Here is a 12810-nt window from a genome sequence, read left to right as displayed (position 1 = left end):
GGATCAGCATCTGCATACTGTTGATTCTTGCAGTGTTTGGATATGCTTTTGCTGCTAGAGTATCTATTGTTGCTCCCAGGTACTGCTGTACATAGGATGGCTGAAGGTGAGATTTTTGGTAGTTCAACGTGAAGCCTAGACTGTGCAGGAGGCAAATCGTTTGGGACATGTGGCTGGCACATTGCTGGGCTGACTTTGCTTGTATTAGCCAGTCGTCCAGGTACGGATAGACGTGAATATGTTGTCTTCTTAAATTTGCAGCAGCTGTCGCTAGGCATTTTGTGAACACCCTCGGGGCTGTTGTTACACCAAATGGAAGGACTTTGAAGTGGTAATGTTGATTTAGTATTGAGAACCTGAGATACTTCCTGTGAGCAGGATGTATCGGTATATTGAAGTATGCGTCTTTGAGGTCTAAAGTTGCGAGGAAGTCCCCTTGTTGCAACAGTGGTAAGATTTGTTGTAGAGTGAGCATATGAAAATGCTCTGATAAAATTTATTGATTTAGGGGCCTGAGGTCCAATATTGGTCTGAGAGGCCGTCCTTTTTGGGGATGAGGAAGTATAGTGAGTATACCCCTGTACCTTGATGTTCTAATGGTACAAGTTCTATGGCCCCTTTTTGCAGCATGCTGATGACTTCTTGCTGCAATAAGTTTAGGTGTTCTACAGACATAGGACGGTGTCTTGGTGGTATGTTGGGTGGTGTGGAGGTTAGCTCTAGGCAATAGCCATCCTGGATAATTTGCCTTACCCACTTGTCTGTAGTGATGTTTTGCCAGACTGGTAGGAACTGCTGTAATCGGCCCCCGACTCGTGTTGTATGGTCTGGGGGTAGCGCTAAGAAGTCACTGTTTTGTGTTGGTAGAGGATCTGGTGGTATTATTCCCTCGTCCTCTGCCTTTGTTGTTATTGCCGCGGTATCCACCTCTATTGTTTTTATTGTAGGTGGTTTGCGTATTCCCTTTGTAGTTTGTGGTCTGCTGTGATGAGTTACCCCTTGCAGCACCTCTGTAATTGGAGCGACGAAAGGAGCCTCTATGTTGTTGGGACTGTAAGGCTCCCATAGACTTAGCCGTCTCAGTGTCTTTTTTCATTTTGTCCAGGATTGTATCTGCAGCTGGACCAAATAAATAGTCCGGATTTAGTGGCTGGTTTAATAAGGTAGACTGGACTTCATTTTTGAAACCTGAAATGCGAAGCCACGCGTGTCTCCTGAGCATAACACTGGTGCTAACAGATCTGGCTGCTGTATCTGCCACGTCTAGGGCACATTTAATGGAGGCGTTAGTTATTAACTTTCCCTCCTGTACTAGGTCTTCAGCCTGTTCTTTGTAAGGTTCAGGTAAATGCTGGAGAAGTGTCTCTAAGGTGTCATAGTGTGCCCTGTCGTACCTAGCTAACAGGGCTTGCGTATTAGATATTCGCCATATGTTAGCTGCTTGAGCAGCTACCCTTTTCCCTGATGCCTCAAAGATCTTTGATTCTTTGTCAGGAGGTGGAGCATCTCCAGTTGTTTGAGAGTTTGCACGTTTTCGTGCATTGGATACTACTAAAGAATCCAAAGGCAGTTGTCCCTTAATATATGTGGGGTCTACTGGTGCTGGCCTGTATTTCCTCTCTATTCTGGGGTTAATGACCCGTGCCCTAGTTGTTTGTTTAAATATGTCACCTGCATGTTTAAGTATCCCTTTTAATATAGGTAGTGTTTTGACAGGAGAAGGCCTAGCAGGGTATGCAGGTGTATCTGGAATGGGTTGAGAGTCACCAGGATGTACTGGGTCAACCCATGGTTGAGCTTGACTGTCTGGGTCAGGTTCTACTGGGTAATTGTATTCCTCATTATATTCGTCATCCACCTCTTCATCTGAGTGTGTGGGTGTATATGTGTACGGGTCAGGCCTAGTTGGTTTAATAGGCTCAAATAGAATAGGTGAAGTAGAACAGTCCCTTTTCTTTTTGAGTGGGATGATATAAGTCTCTTTATCAGTTTCTGGTCTGATCTTTCTTTTGTAGAGAGTTACTTTGCCAGAATTACAGTCAATGTAAAGTTTTGACTGTTCTTCTGATGAGGGGTCTGGATATAAGATCTTCTGCTCAGTAGTTCTGGGCATTTTTGCCAATGTCTTTGTTTTTGTTTGTTTCGGTTCGATACCACTTTTTGGGTCGACCGCCTTTGTCTTAGAGGAAGTTGGTAGTCCAAACTTGATTGGTCCGAGATCCCTCGGAGTTACAACAGTCTTTTTAGGTTGTGCCTGTTTCTTCGGAGCCGAAGTTTTTATCGTTTCGACGTTTTTTGTCGGTTCGATAGTACCTTTCTGACCTTGTAGCGTCTTTGTAACCTGTTGTTTTGGACCGATGCTTTTTGGTCTCGGCTCGATGGCCTTCTTCGGGTCGATTTTCTTCGGCTCGATTGTCTTTGGTAGCACAGCCGTTGGTTTGTCGAGTCTCTGTTTGGGTTCGACAACCTTCTTCGGATCGAGTCCCTTTTTTGTGTTGTCGGCGCCGATCTTATCGGTTCGACAGCCCTTTGTTTTGGAGTGGATATAGGTGCGCTGGCCTTCGGCTCGACGACCCTTGTGTTCGACTCCGATGGATCGACATAGTTTGGTCCGAAGACCGTATTGTCGATGATCTTTTTTGGGTTCGACCCCGATGGATCGACGTAGTTTGGTCCGAAGACTGTGTAGTCGATCAGTTTCGGTTTTGTTTTTGGTTCCATAACTTTCGGTTTTGATATCAACAATTTTGGAGTACGTTGATCCGATGGCTCTTTTCTAATATTCTTAGCCGAGCTGTATCGCGGGGCTATAGAATGGGTTTCGAGATCTTGGCTAAGGCCTTGTGGCGATGCCTCGACCTGAGCCGGTGGAACCATAGAAGTGTATGTTTGGGGCGCCGTACTCACGGTTGGGCCCATTTCATCACTGGAGTCGTCTTCGACCTCGACGAGGTTTTCTTCTTCGTCGACATAGTAGTTGGAGTCATGCTCCGAATCTTGATCCGACTGTTGATCTGATTCTTCGGCTAGATCGTCTTCATCGTCGAAGATATTTTCCGGCTCTGGCGCTGGTTTCTGCATGATTAGCCTAGCGGCCCGTCAAGTCCGAAGTGTCTTTTTCGATTGAAATTGGGCGCAGGCTAGGCAGTCGGATTCATTATGTTCCGGAGATAAACACTTGTTACATACAGGGTGTTTATCTATATGTGGGTATTTTGAATTACAAAGAGGGCATCTTTTGAATGGACTTCGTTCCATCGATGACGTCCCTTTGGCGTCGAGAAGGCCCGCGGCCCGATTCGACGTCCCGAGTTGAATAAACTGTAAATAAAGTTGTCGGCACCGATTGTAAACAATACCGACGAGACCGAAGGCCTTTTGGCCTGTAGAAAGTTTATTTTTAAATTCCGAACTTTGAGTAAAGGAAAGTACATCCGAACCCAATGGCGGAAAAAAACAATCTGAGGATGGAGAGGATGCCCATGTGCACTTTAGTCCAGGGGAGGAGCCACCTATCGCGTGATACTTCGAAGACTCTTCCAGGACAACAATGTGCAATCATCCGGACCCAACACTAGGCGGCGATCAATGCACAGATATGAATTCAGCAGCCCACATGCCTCGAATAGATCTATTTCTGGGTATACCCACATTTGAAAGAATGGAAGAAGAAGTTGGGGATGAAGTTCCCATTAGTGGATCTGTTGTTGTTGACGGCTGAGCAGATCTGCGATTGGATTGTGTACTCCTGGGAGGTGTTCTGCAAGGAGATGTATGGTTTGTGGAATGGCCCATTCCCATTTGCGTTGAGCTAAGTGTGAAAGCTGTAGAGAGTGTGTCCCTCCCTGCTTTTGTATGTAGTACATTCCTGTCATGTTGTCCGTACGGATGAAGACAGCTTTGCCTACCAGATGGAGTTGAAAGGATTTTAATGCCTGAAAAATTGGCAGTAATTCTAGGTGGTTTATGTGGAATTGTTTTTGTTGTGTAATCCATATGCCTTGAATGGTAAGGTTTTGGAGATGAGCTCCCCACCCGGCGAGCAATGCGTCTGTTGTTAGTACAATCTGTGGAACCGGGTCGAGGAACGGCCGCCCTTTGGAAAGGCTTTGTGTGTTCCACCAGTGTAGAGAGCTATATGTGCGGCTGTCCACCAACACCAGATCTGTTAGATGACCTTGAGCCTGGTTCCATTGATGTGCTTAGCATTCCTGTAGAGGACGCATGTGGAGTCATGCATAAGAGACAATTAGAATGCAAGAGGCCATCATCCCGATTAATTGCATGAACACGCGAGCTGGTAATGAGTGTTGAGCCTGAAATTGTGATATTAGAGCCTGTATGTTGAGTATTCTGACTGGGTTGGGGTATGCTAGAGCCTTGGTAAAGTGTCTAATGTAGCTCCTAGATACAGTTGTGTGTTGGATGGTTGGAGGTGGGGCTTGGTGAGATTCACAGTGAATCCCAAGTCGTGTCACAATTGAATTGTTTTTCGGGTGTGGTGAAGGCAGCTGCTGTGTGACTTGGCTTTTATGAGCCAGTCGTCCAGATAAGGGAACATGTGAATGTGTTGTCTTCTTAAGTGAGTCTCAACTACTGCTAGGTACTTGGTGAAGACTCTGGGTTTTTTCTGTTTGTATCTGGGTGCTGTGGTCACCCCGAACGGGAGAACTTTGAACTGGTAGTGTTGACCGTCCACTATGAACCTGAGATATTTTCTGTGAGCTGCATGAATGGTAATATGGAAGTAGGTGTCCTTTAAATCAAGAGTGGAAAGAAAGTCGCCTTGTTGAAGCAATGGGAGCACCTGTTGGAGGGTGACCATGTGGAAGTGATCTGACTGAATATAGTGGTCTGAGGTCCAGTATTAGCCCGAGAGAGCAGTCCTTTTTTGGAATTAGGGGACTGGTTATATTGCATGTTTTGTAATAGGGAGAGAACCTCTTGTTTTAGTTGAGTCAGATGTTCTGATGACATTGGACGTTGTCTGGGAGGGATATTTGGGGAGTGGAGGTGAGTTCTAGGCAATAACCACACTGGATAATTTGTCTTACCTACTTGTTGGTTGTGATGGAGTTCCAGACCGGTCAGGGGGTAGTGTAGGGAAGTCACTGCTTGTGGTAGGGGAATTGCAGGTGCTGTTACCTCTGACTCTTCTCGTATGATTGTTCCCTCTCTATCCTCCCCGAAAATATTCTCTGGAGCAGGTAGATTGATTGGGGCTTTGGTAAGATGAGGAGGAATTGTCTGACGACATTGTTTTGGAGCCACCCCTGTAAAAGGAGCGGCAAAAGGAACGCCTGTTGGAAGGTAGTTGCAAGGCCCCCATGGACTTAGCAGTATCTGTATCTTTCTTCATTTTCTCCAATGAAGTATCGACTGTAGGTCCAAAAAGATGCTCTTGATCGAAGGGCTGATTGAGTATGGTGGTTGGAACTTCTTGCTTTAATCCGGAGATTTGAAGCCAAGCGTGCCTACGAAGTAATATGCTGGTGTTAATGGCACGAGATGCTGTATCAGCCACATCTAGGGAGCATTTTATGGAGCTGTTATAAGTTTGCCCTCTTGAATGAGTTAATTGGCCTTGTTTTTGTGTTCCTCTGGTAAATGCTGCATTAGTTATTCCAGCTCGTCACAGTGCGCTCTGTCGTAGCGGGCTAACAGAGCTTGAGCATTGGCAATGCGCCAATGGTTAGCAGCCTGTGTCGCAATTCTTTTCCCTGACGCGGCTATAAGCTTTGACTCCTTGTCAGGAGGAGGGGCGTCGCCTGTAGCTTGCGAATTAGCCCGTTGCGTTCATTAGCCACAACAAGAGAGTCTAAGAGTACCTGGCCTTTGATATACACAGGGTCTGTTGGAGCTGGTTTATATTTTTTGTCCACCCTAGGTGTAAGTATTCAGGCTCTAACAGGGTCTTTGAATACTTTGGTACCGTGTTTTAACATGCCTTTTAGCATGGGCAGGGTGTGGGTGGATATTTGTGAGGGTGTGACTGTGGAGAAGTGTGGCTCAGTGTGACTGTGGAGAAGTGTGGCTCAATGGTTAGAGCGGCAGACCCTGATGCAGAGGTCTAGCCCGGGACCAGGGTTCAATTCCCCGCCTCGGCGGGTCTTGGGCTCAAAAATTCCACGGACCTGATAATTCTCGCCTCGGTGCCTATTCCAATCATGGAGTCCCACTCTGCAACTCTGGGCAATAGCTTGCTTAATCTCCACAATGCCCCCCACAACGCTAAGGATGCCTGGCCTCCACCTTGGGGGTGCCCAGGAGTGGACACCTCACAGGGAAAGCCAGGATGGGTTCCACAGCGATATTCGTACAAGCGCCTTGAGACCCTTGCGGGTGAGTAGTGCGCTATACAAGTACCAATTTACTGTTTCCACTAAGAAGTCCTCTTCTAGGGGTTCTGTGTGTAGTTCCACCCTATGGTAGTTAGCAGCCTTATTAATAAGTAGTGCAAAACCAATGTTATCATCAGGTGAAGATGGCCTGGTGGGGTACAGATCAGGGTCATTGTGTAGATCTGGATCTTGATCATAGTTATCCCATGGGTCTGTGTCCTGTGGTGTCTTCTGGTTGTCATCATCCCTTAGTGTATCCCCATCCCCACCGTCGTCATCATCCTGTGGTGCAGGTGAGAGCGGGGATGGTAATTTTGCTGGTGAAATAAATAAGTTAGGATCAGGAGGAGGAGAAGAGGGAAGTATATAAGAAGGAGAGGGGTTAGTACCCATGTCCTTGCATTTGAGAGGTATGCGGGAGTCCTCTAGGGAGTCTAATTTCCATTTCTTAGGAGGTTTGGTGAGAAGGTGGCCAGTTTCAGGGTCAATATTAAGTGCTTTATGTTTCAGTTTTGTAGACGGGCCTGAGGGCGGGGCGTCAGAAATGTGTTCACGCTGTCGACCTAAGCACGAGGGGGAAGGTGTTACCGGAGACTTAGGTTTGGTGGCGTCTTGGGGGTTGGTACTAATGATCCATTGAGCCGGGGTGACGTTCTGCTCGTCTTCCTCCGAGTCGTCGGCTTTGGACACAGAGATATCAGTCAGTCAAAAACTTTATTTCAATTTAAAAAAATCATAAAAGTTATATAAGATACAGAACAATAAAATTAGAGGGTCTCTACATGCAGGTTTTCTAAAATAACAACAATCGCCCTGTAATTTCATGATATAACAATAAATATTTGAAATCATAGCTAGCACCATTTTAACAGTACATTTTGAAATTTCATTTCCACATTTGCTATTTATGCAGTAAGGTGCAAGTGCAAAGTGCTAGATTTTAAAAGGAAACTGCAACACTTAGGCAAATAACTATTGACCAGTCGTTTTATTTTTCCAGCGTATCACCCATACCCAGCCCAAAAACTTTGCAACAGCGATGACAATAGGACCCTCCAAAGATGATTTTAGGATCCTAAAAGCCTCGCTGCTAGACCTGGTCCCTATATTGAAAGCGATAGGTTTCAACCATCTGGACCTTGGTTTATGATACAAAGGACATACAAAAAAGATATGTAACTCGGATTCCTTCATATCTTATTCTGCAAGTAGGAGTTCTGGATGGACCTTAGAACCTGCTTCGAAGATGTCTGGAATCGAGCTGCTGCCGCGGGACATTTTGTGACGTCGAGCCCGACAATCACGGATGGTTTTCTTTGAAGAAACGATGGACAGGCCTTGCAGTGTTTTTCCTCGTGCTCAGGGGAAAAGCAGAGGTTACACACTTCCTGTAAATCTGTGTGTGGGAATTTAGCACCATACCCTGGGCATTTTTTAAACGGAGTCCATTCCATTGACGTCCGGCGTGTTCGTCGCGGGTAGGCCCAACGGCCCAAACGAAGCTCTTGGTCGAAGAATATTTGAAGTTGGAGGATGTGCGTAGAAAGGGGAACGCGATCGAGAACATTACCATTGAATGGTGAAGGTTTGCGCGTCGAAGGGGGTTCAAAGCCGATACCGACCCGGGAGCGCGGCAAATCGCATCCGAACCCATTGGCGGAAAAAAACAATCTGGTGATGGAGACAATGCCCATGCGCAGTATCATCGTAAGGAGGTGTCACCTATCTCGTGACTACAAAGACTTCTTACAACAAAAACAAACTGCATCCAAGCCCAACACCAGATGGCAATCTATGCAAATTGTATAATCTACAGCTCATATGCCTCAAACTAAATGTTATGTGGGTCCTTGCGGCCTATTTTTTTCGTGTATGGATGAACAATGTGCCATGTTGTAGGTGTTAATGTTTTTGGCATAATCCACAAAAATAACAGGCCTATTATGCCAATCACATGGAACTTGTAATGTCCCTAGCCAAATTCAGAATGAAGACCAATACAGTTCTTTTAAGGAAGAGGATTGAGCTAAAATGTGGTGGTTTCCATTAGCAATCTTTGCTTGGTCATTCTCATATGACTCAAGTCCATTTGCTATAAGATGGAAGGGCACCAGTTTCAGGTATACGCAGAGTCTTATTTAGGGGCAAAGTTTTGAGGCGGAGTTCCTTGTCAACTACTGTTAGGACACAAATCTCATGAATGCTGCGTGAAGCTATGCTGCTCTGCCTTTGTGCATTTTATGGAAACCCTGTGTTTTTTGCCACAGTGAGTTCAACAATCCTACATGGCTGTTGGAGGTACTCTCTTTGTCATACCTTTTTGTTAGCCCCTCTAATGTCACAGGATAACCAAAGCGTACCTATTGAGAGTGCACAATGCAGTCTACCTGGAGGCTGATAGTTTTGCCAAAATGTTTCCTTCACAAATTCCCCATTTTCTAGAACCAGCAGAAGAAAAGCATATGAGGTTGAGTTTCTCACTGCACTATCTGCTTGAGGGTGGCAAGTTCACAAGTGTGGGGCCTTTTCTTGGGGCCCACGGGCATTCAATGACTACTGCACAGCATCCTCTGCAGGTACAATTGTTTAGTCAAGGTTACAATACTTCTGCCCTCCAATCAGGCAGTCATGCCACTGCCTTAGGCACTTGACTAGCCCAGGGTAGCATTGATAAAAGGCAAGCCTTATTCAAGGAGGCAGAGGGTTTAAAACCTATGATTCAATATGAAATAGTAAATACAACTCAATCATTTCAATGCTCAGGCAGTGCTTTACTTCAATTGAATAAGCAAAGTACTTTACTTAACAGGAGGATAATTGGTACAGTAAAAATAGAAATCTAAATAAATAGCATTCAACCATACACATTATAATTGTTTATTACCGCTAAGCACTTGATTTCGATTAACATTGCCCAGTAGGTAGTCTCTTCATAAGGGTACAGTTAAACAATAAATGTGCCCGTGCGTGTATTAGAATCACACTGCCAGTCACACCATAATATGGATTGAGGGGATAGACAGCACACTTACTCAGAAAAGGGGTGGAGGACCATCTTGGAGATCCTCTAATATTAGCACAGCTCTAATCTCAACAAAGTTAAAAACAACCTGCAGCACCTCCAGTGGGGAGCTATAATAGGTCAATCAAAATGCTGCAAAGGTACCATGAGGTGGCAGAAGAGACACTATACCAAAACGCATTAAACAAAATAGATGCATCTGCCTGAAAAATAAAAATGTGGCATCAGCTAAACAATGTTACCAAGGAAGAGCCACACAAGGAAAGAATAATTTCAGATCGTTGTGGACATCGCAAAGGTTTTCTGGATATTTGGATGTAAACCCATAGGCCTCACCCAGGGCAGGATTGGAGTGTGCTGAGTGCACATGCACACGTCCTGCTATGCTGCTGGGTGGTGGGGATAATCTACATATGCTGACGTTCTCCTGGGAAGAACCACACTAGAAATGGACTGCTAGAAAAAAACACACCAGACGAAGACTACTTGCAACTTCGCCCATCCAAATGAAATTGAAATTACATTTACAGTAAAAGTTTATCTATAACAAAAAGAAGAGTTCTGATAAAGTATGAGAATAGTGAGGATCAGAGTAACAAACTACGATAAAGGTTGCATAGGTTAAAGATCTATATGGGGGTGGTAGGGATAATCTACACAGTCCATAGAGGGACTGGAGCTTTATTTCTTTGCCCAAGCTTCGAGAGATAGTCTATGTTAAGTTCCTAGTGATATGGAAGGACTACTAAGTGCTTATTCTAACAAGCTCAAAGGATGTAGGAGAAAGTAAGAAGTGGGAACTGGAGGCAGGAGACTAGTCTCAGCAGTGCAACAGAACGAGAAGTGAATTCACAGGAGAGATTACTGATCCAATAACCTCCTCTTGGAGCATAACATGATACAAGGTCAAGGGTTCCTGTGGCATTCTAGATTAACAGACTAGATTACAGTGGAGAATGAAAAGCACAGAACAGGGGTTGAAATCAGTTTGAACACGGATCAATTCACTGAGCTGGGGGCCACGATCTGTAATTTTCTGTTCTGAGACTCCTACCCACCTCACTCCCAACCCACTCTGAGGCACACAGCAGTTCCTGTGAAAAGAAGAACGGAATCCCTTATAGGATTATTGGTTACAAACACACACCTGTATGAAGGAGTTTAAGACGCAAGGACATTGTCACTTACATGGATTCTTCTGTTTCCTCACATTTCGGCAGTGTTTGAAGTAGGCATGCAGGGTACTCCTTAATCTGGAAAAAAACTAAAAGGTCAAATAGGCACGCCCTTTTTTCCTTTCATCAACCCCACACCCCTTCCAGAAACCAGGCCCTCCCATAAAGGACAATGCCGTTCTCTCCCTGGAAAGGCAAAGGAGCTAAGGAAGCTAAATACTAAATAAATTGCACCAAAAATTAGTCACGTCAACAAACCCACACAAGGAAAAGTTACTTTCTTGTATTCCTTTTTCTGCATCACACATATCCCTCCACTGAAGTCATAAATGTAGAATATTTCCATGCCTTTACGGGGATACCCAGAACACCTTTTCATCAATTATTTAAAGTCAATCTTTAGATGGAGGTAACCACTTCAAAATCCATAAAATGAGTGTTACCTCCATTAAAGTACGAGTTACTTACCTTCGGTAACGATGTATCTGGTAGAGACGATTCTAGCCTGATTCCTTAACGTAGAATTATCCCCAGGCATGATGCTGGATCTGGAAAACTTTTTGCCGCAGCATCCCTGCGGGCCGGGGGGACGGCATCACGTGACTCCGCCCTGACGTCCTCCACGTCCATGACGTCAGCAAGGATACCTAAGTCCCACCCCTGCGCGCCTACGTCAGTTTTCTTCGGAGAACTTTTCCGCGCCACAACACAGAGCCATCACTAACAAAAACTGTGAGAATACTGGAACAGTGTGCGAAAAAACCCGCTAAACAGAAGGGAAAGAAACAATGGTGAGGAACAGAGCCATCCAGAATAGAGCCAGGTACAGAGGCACCAAGATCTGGAATGAAAGAACAGGGCACCGCTACTGGAAAGCAATCCTACAAACAAATACAACAGCCTCCCCGGGGCAGAAGCATGTGAAAATACACAGCACACCAAGAAGTCTGCAGCCACCGCCCGTAACAGAAAGGGACACCAAGGTCAGAACGGAGAGCAATGACCATTGAACCTCAGACAACACGAGCAGGGAGAAAATCTCCGGAACGCCAAAGTCGAGACAAGCCAAGGCACCTCAACCCCAAGGATTGCCAAAGGTAGAAGTGCAAGCAACAAAGGAAAGAAGGAGCATAAGTGAACCTCACACTCGAGATCAGGGTGTAGGGGCGCAGAAGTGCCTATAAAGTCACGAATGGAGCAACAAGAAGGCGAGCATCCCCTGAAGGAGGGAGTAAGAAAGACACTCGCAAAAGTCAACCACCTGGAGACAGGCGAGTGCAGAAGACCCAGAGGGCCCTCGCAGAACGGGAGGAAGAGCGGGTCGTGAAGGAATTTGCGGCTAGAATCGTCTCTACCAGATACATTGTTACAGAAGGTAAGTAGCTTGTACATCTGATAGAGACTACTAGCTGCAGATTCCTTAACGTAGAATAGATACCCTAGCCATACCCAAGGGGAATGAGGGTCTGCGAGAGGACCTCCCCAGCCCAGGCGAACCCAAGACTCCGACAGGGGAAAAAATCGCCAGGAAAGGGAAATAACCCAGTCCTCCCTAACAGGGGATGAGCCACAGGGACAGGGGAAAGAGCCCAGTCCCCCCGCCAAGCAGACTAGAACCGCAGCATCGCCGAGAACACCACTCCACAGGGAATGTGTCACCACGACAAGAGGCAGCCCGCCCTCACCAAGCAAGAGAAGGAAGGGCAATACGAAAGGAGGCTGTCAGCCAATATACCAGGGACCTCCACCTGAAGCCCCAGGTACAGGCAAGACGAAAGGAGACTAGTAGCCAATGTACCAGGGACCTCCATCGGAAGCCCCAGGTACAGGTAATACAAAAGGAGGACAGCAGTCAATGTACCAAGGACCTCCAGCGGAAGCCCCAGGCACAGGCAAAACGAAGGGAAAGGAGGTCAGCAGCCAATGCACCAGGACCTCCACCGGAAGCCCCAGGTACAGGCAATGCAAAAGAAGGCCAGCAGCTAAAGGACCAGGGACTACCCCCAAAAAACCCCAGGTACAGGCAACGGAGGGGAGCGCCAAGGAAGAAGAGCAACCCAGAGACTCCAGGGAGAAGAGCAGAAAACAAGGGCAAAAACCCTCCACCGGGAACACACATCCGGTGAAAAGGGCGGCCGAACTCAATACAGCTGGACGACAACAGGCCAGACAGATTAGCACCTCAGTAAAAGGGCAGGTGGAAGAGAAAGACATAGTCCGAGAAGGCTCTCGAAAAACCAGAAGCAGGGAGGTCAGGCCTCCCTCCAAGGCC

General features: G+C 46.2%; 1 protein-coding gene across 1 annotated transcript in view; it reads right to left on the bottom strand.

The window, feature by feature from the left end:
* The window catches only part of LOC144781602 (nuclear RNA export factor 1-like), a 954052-nt gene that overhangs the window by 263287 nt on the left and 677955 nt on the right, over positions 1 to 12810 (bottom strand). Inside the window, exon 15 of the mRNA XM_078660537.1 lies at positions 10552 to 10616. Coding sequence (XP_078516663.1) covers positions 10552 to 10616 — 65 coding nt within the window. The remainder of the gene's footprint in view (positions 1 to 10551; positions 10617 to 12810) is intronic.

The sequence above is a fragment of the Lissotriton helveticus genome, chromosome 9 (genome assembly GCF_964261635.1).
Source record: "Lissotriton helveticus chromosome 9, aLisHel1.1, whole genome shotgun sequence".
NCBI classification, from domain to species: Eukaryota; Metazoa; Chordata; class Amphibia; order Caudata; family Salamandridae; genus Lissotriton; species Lissotriton helveticus.
The sequence above is the reverse complement of the archived record's forward strand: the minus strand, read 5'-3'. Positions and strand labels throughout refer to the sequence as shown.